The sequence below is a fragment of the Alosa sapidissima genome, chromosome 5, assembly GCF_018492685.1.
Source record: "Alosa sapidissima isolate fAloSap1 chromosome 5, fAloSap1.pri, whole genome shotgun sequence".
NCBI lineage: Eukaryota > Metazoa > Chordata > Actinopteri > Clupeiformes > Clupeidae > Alosa > Alosa sapidissima.
Window position 1 is genome coordinate 14,091,110 of NC_055961.1, and position 13,517 is coordinate 14,104,626.

At 35.5% G+C, this 13,517-nt stretch overlaps 2 protein-coding genes and 1 long non-coding RNA gene across 3 annotated transcripts; all 3 read left to right on the plus strand.

Moving 5' to 3' along the window:
* Window positions 1–1,653: 1,653 nt before the first annotated feature.
* On the plus strand, window positions 1,654–2,601 carry LOC121709097 (olfactory receptor 10G7-like). The gene has a single exon (XM_042092169.1). It carries the CDS (start codon window positions 1,654–1,656, stop codon window positions 2,599–2,601), a length of 948 nt encoding a protein of 315 aa, XP_041948103.1.
* A 1,551-nt stretch (window positions 2,602–4,152) lies between these two features.
* On the plus strand, window positions 4,153–5,106 carry LOC121709101 (olfactory receptor 10G4-like). The gene has a single exon (XM_042092179.1). It carries the CDS (start codon window positions 4,153–4,155, stop codon window positions 5,104–5,106), a length of 954 nt encoding a protein of 317 aa, XP_041948113.1.
* Window positions 5,107–5,962: 856 nt separating this feature from the next.
* Window positions 5,963–10,653, plus strand: LOC121709681. Its single transcript, XR_006032006.1, has 2 exons — window positions 5,963–6,048; window positions 10,621–10,653. It is a non-coding gene; the product is annotated as an uncharacterized LOC121709681 (long non-coding RNA).
* Window positions 10,654–13,517: the final 2,864 nt, after the last annotated feature.

A 13,517-nucleotide genomic window follows, 5' to 3' on the forward strand; every position in this document is an offset into this window, starting at 1 on the left:
TTGGGTGAAACCTTAAGGCGTGTTGCAATCACTGTGTGATTTTTTGTTTTTTAGGTGTGCTTGTATGCTGGGCATACTGTATACAACTTTCTTACTCTCTATTTAAATACTACTGGGCTGTTGTGATAATTAAATTTCCCAGCTGTGGGATGAATAAAGTCTTATCTTATCTTATCTTATTAGACAGGAGTAATCAGGGTCGGTCAGGTCGGGCTAAGCTAAGCAATATTATGATGGCAGCACAGTTTAGTTACTTGCAGTATATGTAGAATCCACTATATACATCATTTTACTATCACAAGTTCAGTTGAAAAGTCACCCACCCTATATGTCACAATTCCTAACTCCCTCAGTCACAGAAACTGCCATTAAACCATGCTACAGCAGGCCAGCCTAAATTATTGGTTATATACAAATCGCCTACGTTTGGAGTGAAGATAATCCAACATGTTATACTCTAAATGTTAGTTCTTTCTCTTTGGTCCTTCAGATATTTTTCTCTTCTTTTTCAAAAGATAGCATATTGTACAGATAATTGTCAAGGAGCTACACACAACTCAAATTAAGGTTCATGCAGTAGAGCCTATGAATTAGCAGGGATGTATCATTCAAATGTATCATTCTAATTTTCATTAGTGTGTAGGCCTAATCATTTTCACATTTGCAAACCTATAACAGTAGTTGATTCTTTCTGTTTCTACATCCCTGCAGCTTCATACACCAGGCTGTTAGGATCCTGAACTCTCTCCCCCCTCTCCCCCCTCCACCCTCAGCTACATAACATCCTGGACTTTTAGACCCAAAATGGCTGCCTTGCACTACTCCACTTGCACTACTCCACTTGTACACTTGCACACTTGCAACTTGTTGTTGTTGTCCTGTTGTCCTGAACACTTCTGAACACACTTCTGCTGCTCTTACATAACTTGCACCACTATGCCACTTGCATACTTAGGTCAAACAAAACTACCTCAGCCATTTATTGGCCTGACTTTTGCACTATTATATTGACTGTCTACTGTATGCACAATTGCACAATTTCTACCAAATTTTGCTGCTCTTATTTCTTCATTGTATGTGCCTTCTTATTTTTACTTTTTATATTGTTTACTTGAATGTTATGTTTGTCTGTGGACCTAATTGGTAAAATATGTCTTGTCTCCACCGTGGGATAGTAGGAAACACAATTTCGATCTCTTTGTATGTCTTGACATGTGAAGAAATTGACAATAAAGCAGACTTTGACTTTGACTTTGAATTGACCTAAAGGCTTTCGTAGGGCCCAACTGCTGTCTGTGGTAGCCAGTTTGTACTGTGTATTTCACTTTCATTATTGTTGCAAGGTAAGGCCAAGGGTCTGCAATCACCTGACTGTTCTTGTTTAACTGGTGATTTTTTGTTATGTGAATACCTAAAATCTATTGGTCCAGACCACAGCGATGAACCCAGCGGACCTTCATAGGACTACATATAAAACCCGACAAGCTGTCCCCTCAAAAGAAGAACACCCAATAGTCATGATTCATGAGGGGAAACTGAAGACTTCTACCATGTAAAGTACTGAATAACTCATTCTCACCCAGACTTTGTTATGATGATGAACTATGGATAGATATCTTTTGGATACCTTTGAATGATGTTTATATGTCAAACATGGGTACCACAAATGATTCAATAGTCAGAGTCTCTGAATTGACCATCACAGGCTTCGACCATCTACCACATCAGAAACTTCTTGGCTCCATCATCATGATTACTTATGTTTTCATATTGATCTTTTGTACCACCAATATAAGCTTTATCATTTCAGACAGACAGCTGCACTCTCCCATGTACATCTTCATCTGCAACTTGGCATTTGTTGATATAATGTTTACTACAGCTGCGAGTATAACAATGATATCTGTGCTTCTTCTTGAAATGAAAACAATGTCCTACTACTCATGCGCCTCCACTATGTACATTTATCATCTCGGGGACATCACAGGATGCCTTGCAATAACCTTGATGGCCGTGGATCGAATGCTCGCAATTAAGTGGCCACTCAGATACCACAACATCCTCACAAACAGGCGCAGTATCATACTTATAGTAGTAACCTGGCTAATAGCTATTGCAGCAATGGGTGCTGTGACTGGAGTGGCCGATGGGCTTCCATACTGCCAGCCCATAGTTAGATATGTGTTCTGTGACTATCCTGCAATGGTAAGAGCGTCTTGTGTGGAGCCAGAACCCTATTTTATTGTTGCTGTGATCCTAGGGTCGTGGCTGCTGGGTGGCCATTTTACCCTGATCTTTCTAACATATGTTGTTATTGTTGTCACTGTATTAAGGTTATCAGACAAGGGAAGTCGAAAGAAAATGTCCAGTACTTGTATTTCACATGTCATTGTGTGCACCAGTTACTATGCTCCAAAGCTCGTCATTGTACTGTTGACTAGAATAGGGGTTCATCTGAACCTCACAGAGAGGAATGCTGTAGTGATTATTGCTTCAATGCTGCCACCTCTCATCAACCCAGTAACTTACTGCGTAACGACAAAAGAACTAAGAACACGTCTGATCAAATTGTTGACTCAAAACCGCATAGCAGTTAAATGACTTACAACAATTGAATGAGAGCTAATTATATTCTACATTACTACAGATCCTCTGTACAATGTAACAAAAAATGTACCGCTACAATTGTTTAAATATTAGTGTCAATCTGATAAAAACACTGGATTAAGTTGAATTCAAATAAATGACAAATTCAGTATATGTGACACAGGCCCGGATCTAGACTGCTCATTGGTTGCCCTAGACATTTTTCCAGAAGCAGGGGTTTAGTTATAATTAAGCTAGGAGGGTATGGGGGTGTGCTCCCCCGGAAGAAATTTTTGAAATATTACTCCTTAAATGAGGATTTCTGGCAAGTTTTGTCAAAAGAAAGTTACAAATATGACATAGCCTAACAATCAACAGATTCAAGGCATCTGCTATGGGGAAAAAAATGCCAGTTACAAAGCAGGATTATCGTAGGACTTGAACTGGTCACAACAAAAACCTTAGTATCAGCATAGACATCATGTTTTGTGTTCACTGTGTTTTGTGTTCAGCTTTTACATTTACAGTACATTAATGGTAGAAATTGATATGAAACAAAAAATAAAATAAAATGGCACAGCACAGAAAAATTATATATAATTGAATAATATATAATTACTGCAAAATATATAATTGAAAATTAAACCTTCATGGTATAGGCCTATCTACGGTGGCCCTGACGGCTCAGCGAAATACAAACACCACAACACTTGCAAGTGTTCACAACACGACCGCAAGACAGTTTAACGAAACACAAACGCCACAACACTTGCAAGTAAGAGTTCACAACAAAATCACATTTTATTGTGCAAGTCAATTACACTGAACAAGAAACTGACAAGAAAAAAAAGAAACTTTGACAAGTAAGATGTAAAACTAATGTGTGAAATATAATCACAGTCTGTTCATTCAAATGTTTAATGGTTTAATGCTACAATTAATTTTTACATTGTGATGATCTGTCATTAATTGATGAAGTTTCAGTGGGCAGATGGTCTTGGTTACTACTATACCTCAATAAATTGAAAAATAAAAGCCTGCAGATATCATTTTGTGCATCTTGACACATATTTTTTAAAAACATTGACCGTTTTGTGAAATATACATCATGTAGGCAAGAATTAGTTTCAACAATCATTGAGCAACCAAGGGGAAAACATGTAAGACCTTCAGTTTACAAGGAGTTGCAGGAGTAGAACATGGAATTAAACAGAAGAAATATTCATTAATAAAATGGTGTTTTCATAACTTTGCTATAAAACTACTGTAAGCCAACAAATTAAAGAGGTTGGTCAGCTAACCTCTTTGCTGTGTATGAGGTTTACCAGGCACCCAAAAGCCCAAAATCAGAAACTATTTTATGTTGGTGATTGTGGTAGACCATAGTAAAGCCACTAGCAAAAATAAAGGGTTGTTTTTGTATTTATTTCCAAGGTTTGTGTTATCTTTGCCTGTGTGTGTGTGTGTTGGGAGGGGGGTGGGTAGGGCAGCATAACCATAACAATCTTGTGAGGCAGGATATATAATAAAAGAATCTTTTCTGCAGACACTTAACAGTGCCATGACATGGGGACCAAAAATGACACAGCTGTGCGGGTGTCTGAGTTTATCATTACAGGCTTTGATCATCTTTCTCATCAGAAACTACTTGGCTCCTTAATTCTTATTTCTTATGTTCTCACACTGGTTGGTTGTGGCACAAATGTGAGTATAATAGTTGCAGACAGGCGTTTGCACTCACCAATGTATGTATTAATTTGCAATTTAGCCATTGTGGACATAATGTTTAGCACCAGCTCTTGCATAACAATGATAGCTGTGCTTCTTGCAGAAATGAAAAGAATTTCCTTCTATTCATGTTTCACTGGTATGTACTGCTACCATCTTGGGGATATTACTTCTACTCTGACATTAACATGGATGGCTGTGGATCGAATGCTTGCGATTAGCTTGCCACTGAGGTACATCACTATTCTCACAAACAGACGGTGTATCATGAGCATTGTGGCTACCTGGATAATAGGAATGTTATCATTGAGTCAAATTTCAGAAGCAGCATACAACGTTCCATACTGCCAGCCCATAATACAATATGTGTTTTGTGACTATGCTGCAATGATAAGAGCTGGATGTGTGAACCCTGGGCCTTATTTTTCAATCCCAAGTCTCGTGGGCTGGTGGCTGTGGCTTCTGGGCGGACATTTTACTCTAATCTTCTTGACATATGTTGTTATTGTCTGGACTGTTCTAAGACTCTCAGACAAGGGAAGCAAGAAGAAGATGTTTACTACTTGTATTTCACATATCATTGTGGTTTCTGTTTACTACTCACCTAAACTGGTATCTGTGCTGCTTACTAAAGTTGGTGTGACACTCAACCTGACTGAGAGGAATGCTCTGCTTATCGTGGCCTCAACGCTGCCACCTCTCATCAACCCTATAATTTACTGTCTAACAACAAAAGAACTGAGAACACACCTGATAAACCTCTTTACTAAAAACCGTGTTGAAATCAAGTGACTGAGTGAAAGCATTATATTTTTACAAAAAGACAGTAGCTTATTCTCTCACAATGTTTTCAGTTATCTGAAACAGTACTTTAGAATTTAAATGCTGTTTAAAAAATAAGATGTGCTGGCTCAAGTCATATACTGCCCTTGATGCTCTTGATTGATCAATAAAGACTACTCTGTGTACTGAGCTAATGCTGTTTCTATGGGGAACAGGTAGCATGTATGTAACATTATACTTTTCCTATTTTGCTCAACTGTCTTCACATTATTGCATCACAACGTAACAACAAGATTGATAACTATGGTTATGGTTATGGTTATAGGATTTGGCAGATCCTTTTGTCCAAAGCGAATACTATAATATATATACAGTACTCTATATGAAACTATATATACTCCATTAATAATTACTATGTAACTACAGTATATATAATAATTACTATATATAATAATTACTATGTATAACTATAAATCCACCTAGTGTTCTAATCTGTGTAGTAATATGTGATCAACAGTGTGAAATGCTGGTCCAATAGCATCAGGACTGATGTATTGCCTTTATCTGTATTGAGGTGTATGCCATTTAAAACCTTAAGAGCTGTTTCAGTGCTTTGATTGGCAAAAACCAGACTGAAAGTGATCAAAATACCCATTTTCTGATAGGAAGGTGGTTAGTTGATTACAGACTATTTTTTTTCAATAATTTTGCTAACTAGATGTACCGCATAGCGGTACAAAAGATGACCGCCGCTCAGTCCTATACATCCGTTCTGTGAAAATAAATCACACTAATCAATTTGTCTCCACCTTCTACTCCATCCCCCACTCTTGAAACTTTTGTGTATGCTTGTTTGGCATGCCTGTGTGTGTGTGCGGGCCGCACAGAAAGTAGCCTATGGCGCTGCAAAGGTGAATATATTTGTAGCACTAGCTAAAAAATGTGTAGCATGTCATTGTGTGCACCAGTTACTATGCTCCAAAGCACGTCATTGTACTGTTGACTAGAATAGGGGTTCATCTGAACCTCACAGAGAGGAATGCTGTAGTGATTATTGCTTCAATGCTGCCACCTCTCATCAACCCAGTAACTTACTGCGTAACGACAAAAGAACTAAGAACACGTCTGATCAAATTGTTGACTCAAAACCGCATAGCAGTTAAATGACTTACAACAATTGAATGAGAGCTAATTATATTCTACATTACTACAGATCCTCTGTACAATGTAAAAAAAAATGTACCGCTACAATTGTTTAAATATTAGTGTCAATCTGATAAAAACACTGGATTAAGTTGAATTCAAATAAATGACAAATTCAGTATATGTGACACAGGCCCGGATCTAGACTGCTCATTGGTTGCCCTAGACATTTTTCCAGAAGCAGGGGTTTAGTTATAATTAAGCTAGGAGGGTATGGGGGTGCTCCCCCAGAAGACATTTTTGAAATATTACTCCTTAAATGAGGATTTCTGGCAAGTTTTGTCAAAAGAAAGTTACAAATATGACATAGCCTAACAATCAACAGATTCAAGGCATCTGCTATGGGGAAAAAAATGCCAGTTACAAAGCAGGATTATCGTAGGACTTGAACTGGTCACAACAAAAACCTTACAGTAGTATCAGCATAGACATCATGTTTTGTGTTCACTGTGTTTTGTGTTCAGCTTTTTCATTTACAGTACATTAATGGTAGAAATGGATATGAAACAAAAAATAAAATAAAATGGCACAGCACAGAAAAATTATATATAATTGAATAATATATAATTACCGCAAAATATATAATTACAGTGCATGAAAATACTATTCTTCCTAGGCAACTTCAACAACTTCTTATTATTATTATTCCGCTTACCACTTTTTCCGTACGCTATTTCTCTTGAACAGTTTAACTTAGAAACTTCATTCAAACTTTGTAACGTAGGTATTCAAACGGACCAAGCTGCTATGTCTTTTCAACTTTTAAACTTTTATACTTTTTAAACTATTAAAGAAAAACTTTTTAAAAATCCCCATAGACTTAACATTGCCGATTGTGACATCATAATACGGCCGTTAAGCAATTAGAATCCTATGGCAGGTGTTCAGGCCACCTGCAGCCTCAGGCTTTAAGCATACAATCTGGGTCAATTAAGACTACACATCCTATTCAACTGTTTCCTCTGCCCAAAACTGTTTCAAAATAAAAGTCCTCACTACAATAATCCACTGGTAAACAATGTAACCCATTAAACTACTGAACTTTTTACATTCAACTTTTAAACGGTCTACTTTTAAACTATCATTAAACTATCTATCTATTAAACTAGCTGTCTATCAACAACTTTTAAACTATCTACATTCAACTTTTAAAGTTTTAAACTATATACATTCAACTTTTAAACAGTCTACTTTTAAACTATGATTAAACTATCTATTAAACTAGCTGTCTATCAACAACTTTTAACTTGTCATCAACTATGTCAACACTTGTCATCAACTATGACTCCTAACCACTGTAGCTAGTTAGCATGTTAGCATAGTTAACATGTTAGCATTTTTAACAAAACTGCTAAAAATGATTAGCTATGTTATCTAAGTCACATGGTTAGCATAGTTAGCATTGTTAGCATGCTAGTTAGCATAGTTAGCATAACTACTAAAAATGATTAGCTAGGTTAGCTAAGTCACATGGTTAGCATTGTTAGCATGCTAGTTAGCATAGTTAGCATAACTACTAAAAATGATTAGCTAGGTTAGCAAAGTCACATGGTTAGCATAGTTAGCATGCTAGTTAACATAACTACTAAAAATGATAAGCTAGGTTAGCTAAGTCACATGGTTAACATAGTTAACATGTTAGCATTGCTAACATAGTTAGCATGTTTATCAAAACTGCTAGAAAACGTTAGTTAAGTTAGCTAAGTAGCATGGTTAGCATAGTTAGCATTGCTAACATAGTTAGCATGTTTATCAAAACTGCTAGAAAACGTTAGCTAAGTTAGCTAAGTAAGTCTGTCTCCAGTCTGTCAACAACTTTTAAACTATTTACCTTCAACTTTTAAACGGTCTACTTTTAAACTATCATTAAACTATCTATTAAACTAGCTGTCTATCAACAACTTTTAAACTATCTACTGTCTATCAACAACTTTTAAACTATCTACATTCAGCTTTTAAACAGTCTACTTTTAAACGATCAAGTTTTATTAAACTATGCAACCACCATGTCTATCCTAGCATCACCGTAGTAACCATCTCTGTATTATCTGTTTTAACTATACATGATATTTTACATCACAACTTAAGCATTTTCATGCACTGGTAATTCCTTGGAATTGCATTTCTAGTTCTTCTTCTAACGCTTTTTGTGCGTTTAATACAGCTTCAACCGTTTAACTTAGAAACTTCATTCAAACTGCGTTGCGTAGGTCTTATGTGACTTCAGCTATGTATTTTTCAACTTTGTAACTTTTATACTTTTTAAACTATTAATTAAAAACTACTAAAATTTCCCCATTGACTTAACATTAGATTATGACATCACAATAGCATTTAGAATCCTATGCCAGATGTTCAGGCCACCTGGATCACCATATATGGCTCTGGCCAGGCCACCTGGATCAACTGTGAGTTTCTCAGGCTTTATGACATCATAGCAATTAGAATATTGTGCCAGGTGGCCAGGCCACCTGCATCAACTGTCAGTTTCTCAGGCTTTAAGCATACAGTCTCATTCTATGCTATAAGCCTGAGAAACTGTTCAGTCATTCCAACTATATTAAAACTCATCTACCTAGCAAATAATTTAACCATTTAAACTATCCACCTATTTAACTGTTCAGTCATTCCAACTATATTAAACCTCATCTACCTAGCAAATAATTTAACCTTTTAAACTATCCACCTATTTAACCGTTCAGTCATTCCAACTATATTAAACCTCATCTACCTAGTTCAGTCATTCCAACTATATTAAACATCATCTACCTAGCAAATAATTTAACCTTTTAAACCATCCACCTATTTAACTGTTCAGTCATTCCAACTATATTAAACCTCGTCTACCTAGTTCAGTCATTCCAACTATATTAAAACTCATCTACCTAGCAAATAATTTAACCATTTAAACTATCCACCTATTTAACTGTTCAGTCATTCCAACTATATTAAACCTCATCTACCTAGCAAATAATTTAACCTTTTAAACTATCCACCTATTTAACTGTTCAGTCATTCCAACTATATTAAACCTCATCTACCTAGTTCAGTCATTCCAACTATATCAAACATCATCTACCTAGCAAATAATTTAACCTTTTAAACCATCCACCTATTTAACTGTTCAGTCATTCCAACTATATTAAACCTCATCTACCTAGTTCAGTCATTCCAGCTATATTAAACATCATCTACCTAGCAAATAATTTAACCTTTTAAACCATCCACCTATTTAACTGTTCAGTCATTCCAACTATATTAAACCTCGTCTACCTAGTTCAGTCATTCCAACTATATTAAAACTCATCTACCTAGCAAATAATTTAACCATTTAAACTATCCACCTATTTAACTGTTCAGTCATTCCAACTATATTAAACCTCATCTACCTAGCAAATAATTTAACCTTTTAAACTATCCACCTATTTAACTGTTCAGTCATTCCAACTATATTAAACCTCATCTACCTAGTTCAGTCATTCCAACTATATCAAACATCATCTACCTAGCAAATAATTTAACCTTTTAAACCATCCACCTATTTAACTGTTCAGTCATTCCAACTATATTAAACCTCATCTACCTAGTTCAGTCATTCCAGCTATATTAAACATCATCTACCTAGCAAATTATTTAACCTTTTAAACCATCCACCTATTTAACTGTTCAGTCATTCCAACTATATTAAACCTCGTCTACCTAGTTCAGTCATTCCAACTACATTAAACCTCATCTACCTAGTAAATAATTTAACCTTTTAAACTATCCACCTATTTAACTGTTCAGTCATTCCAACTATATTAAACCTCATCTATCTAGCAAATAATTTAACCTTTTAAAACCTCATCTACCTAGCAAATAATTTAACCTTTTAAACTATCCACCTATTTAACTGTTCAGTCATCCCAACTATATTAAACCTCATCTACCTAGTTCAGTCATTCCAACTATATTAAACCTCATCATGTTGGTTGCCAATTAGAACATCATCTGTTTTAGGGTCAATGACGGATAAGGTTTTTCAACTGGCCAAATTTAAAATTCTAAAAATAAGAATTTCTGTTTCAATTGTTCAAACATTAAGAATGTTGGGTATATGAAAATCCATATTAAAATTTCAAGTAATGTGATTATCTTAAAATTAAATGTATTTCCTTAACATGCTTAAAAGTTTGTTTACAAGTTCTTAATAATATGAACTGTTTAGAAACAAAGTATTTAAATTTCTTTACTTTTTGTGAATATTGGACTGATATTTTTGTTCTATACTGTCATTGTCACCTTATAAAATATATTTAGAACCCTTATTTTTCCTGTAAGTTTTATAAAACTGATGGAAAAGTCTGAAAAATAGCATTGACTTAAACATACTATATGACTGATTAATAATTTAACCACAGAAATTGTATAAACTGGATAAATTGGATAAACAGAAGAAATTCAGGACGTAAAGTGAATGGGATTTAGCAGATGATTTTAAGAGATGGGGCAGGAGAAGATATTAAGATAGACAAAAGTGCATGGTTGGATGGAAAGGAAGAGATAATAAAAGATAAAGAAATTAAAAGATAGACAGACAGACAGACTAACAATGGCAGAATGAAAGCTTTTTTGAGTAAAAGAGTGAGACATAGAAGTTAGGCTAACTACATGGGGAGGCTAGAAGACAGACAGATGATGGATAAAGAAAGATAGATAGTATTATAGATAGGTAGTGTGATAGATTGATAGTGTGATAGATAGCATGATTGTGCGATAGATAGTGATCTGTGATTGATAGTGTGTTAGTGGGATAGTTAGCGTGATAGATATATTGTGATAGATACAGCGATGAAGAGAGTAATAGGCCTAGTGTTTAACAGATAGAGATAGAGAGAGAGAGTGAGTGTGTGTCTGTGTGTATGTGTGTGTGTGTGAGAGAGAGAGTTTGCACACATACACATACACAATGTGTGCGTGTGTGTGTGAGTGTGTGTGAGAGAGTGAGAGAGAGAGAGAGAGAAAGTGACACAGAAATGAAGTTTCACCAGGGTAACTTTAACACAGCATAGTTATTTGAGAGTTCGGGGGAAATCGTTATTCTTTCAACCGTCCATGCAGTCCAGCAGCTGTCAACATGCAGTGGAAATCAGGCGATTTCGGAAGGTATGTATCTGTTTTTAACTTTTTTTATTATTATTCAGAAGGATTTTAAAAGTCCACCCAGAGATACCCTTCGTGATATGAATCGATATTCTGCCTGCCAATTTCGTTTTGCCTCAAGCAGGTTAAGAATTGTGTCATTCAAGCCAGCTAACGTTAGCTAACATTAACTTACAATTACTGCTCATGTTAATGTTAAATCTACACAAAGACAGACTCTTAAAAACATAGTTCTGTGTTCACTGGGTATGAACTGCTGAACAGAAACAAAACAAACTTTTAAAACGAACTAAAATTAGCATACCAACAGCTGGCTAGGTTAACGTTAGCAGACGGTTGGTAGACTATGCTAACGTTACTGTAATTGAATGCTTCGTGGTAGTGCAGCATGTGTGTCAGCTAATGAAGGCTATACAGTCGAAGTAGTCTCTTCACACGTACGGTAATCATCATGCCAAACAACATATTAATGCATTCATTGTAGCTTCATATTATAGCCATGTAACTTACTGGGTGGTATTTGGTGGTAACATTAATGTTACACACAACTTGGATTTCACGAACTGAATGTGCTAACATGAGCTAGCAGCTAGCTAACGGTAGAACTATCACTGCCACTAACGTTAACATTACTGAACGTAACGTTTGTCAAGTCTGCTGTTAAACAACTCCATGAGGTGGTCATGGTTTCCGAGTGTGTTGCGCTAATATTTTGTCTCCTGGGGGATTTTTAATGTTTGTCAACATCATTCACTGATAATGGTTCGTGAAAGTCTTGATATAAGGTTCTGTAAATAGCAGTGATTAATTCACTCTTTTTCTTTCTTTGATTGACAGGGCTGACCCCCAAATGGACCGTGGAATCTAGCTGTCTTCATGGAAGTAACTTATCACATGCTGCTGCTGCTTTTAAAGTAGGCTATCCGTTCAAAAATAAAGTAAACTGTCAAATAAATAATTCTGTAGAACTGTTTTATTTCATTGCAATGGCTATCTGTTGCCCATTTTCTCTCAATGCAACCCAAATACTGGGTTTGGAAAACCCGACAACTGGTAATTTTAACTAGCAGTTCTGTTGATATAACCCAGTGGTTTGGGTTGAATATATACCCAATATACTGTGTGAATTTTACTCAACATTTATATAGTTATAACCCAGCACATTGGTTACTTTTACCCAGTCTATTGTGCCAATTTAACTAATGTTGTGTTGATATAACCCAGCGTTTTGGGTTAGAATCATACCCAATCTGCTGGGTTTAATAATGTACCCAGACCATTGGGTTAGGATAACTCAATGTGGTGTTGGTCCAATAGTTAACCAGCGGCTGGGTTATATTTGGGTTATTTTTAACCCAACATTTTTTAGAGTGTAAGAGTAAATGTAAACGTTTTTTTGAAATCTTTGAAAATGTACTCTGAATGTATAAAAATGGATTCCATATAACACTAAAATAAATTGCATAGGCATATAAATCCTAAATTAAATGTAAAACCACACAAAAAAGCATTTTGTAATAGTCGCACCACATGATGTTTGGTCGCACCACATGACATTTTCAACTTGAGATCAAATTTACAGGCACAAAATTGACCACCTACTCATAACAAACTTGATTCCTCTAAAAGGTCACTATTTCATTTCTAATCAAAAAATAAATTTGAACAAATAAATTAATATTCATTGTATCGTTGAGGTCATACCATATGATGTCCAAATTTGGCAACTTCTTGCCAGCTGTTATTTAAGCTATGTTTTTCCAAATATAAGAGATAATTACAAACTTGTTTGCTGCCCCAATGGGTGCCTGGCACACTAGTTTATGAATGCAACTTAAGATCTTTGAATTAATTTTAAAATAAAAGTCTCAAAATGGCAGTTTCTTGATGGTTGCACCAGATGATATTTGATTAAGTTGACCTCTTCGAACAAAGTTTGTTTGTATAATAGGATGGACATAAAAATAAAAAATGCTGTGTCATTTTCTACAGAGCTACAAAACACTTTTGAAAAAAAATGCTAGATAGAGCAGAACGCACATTTGAATAGATTCAGTGTAATTTTAAAGAAGTTT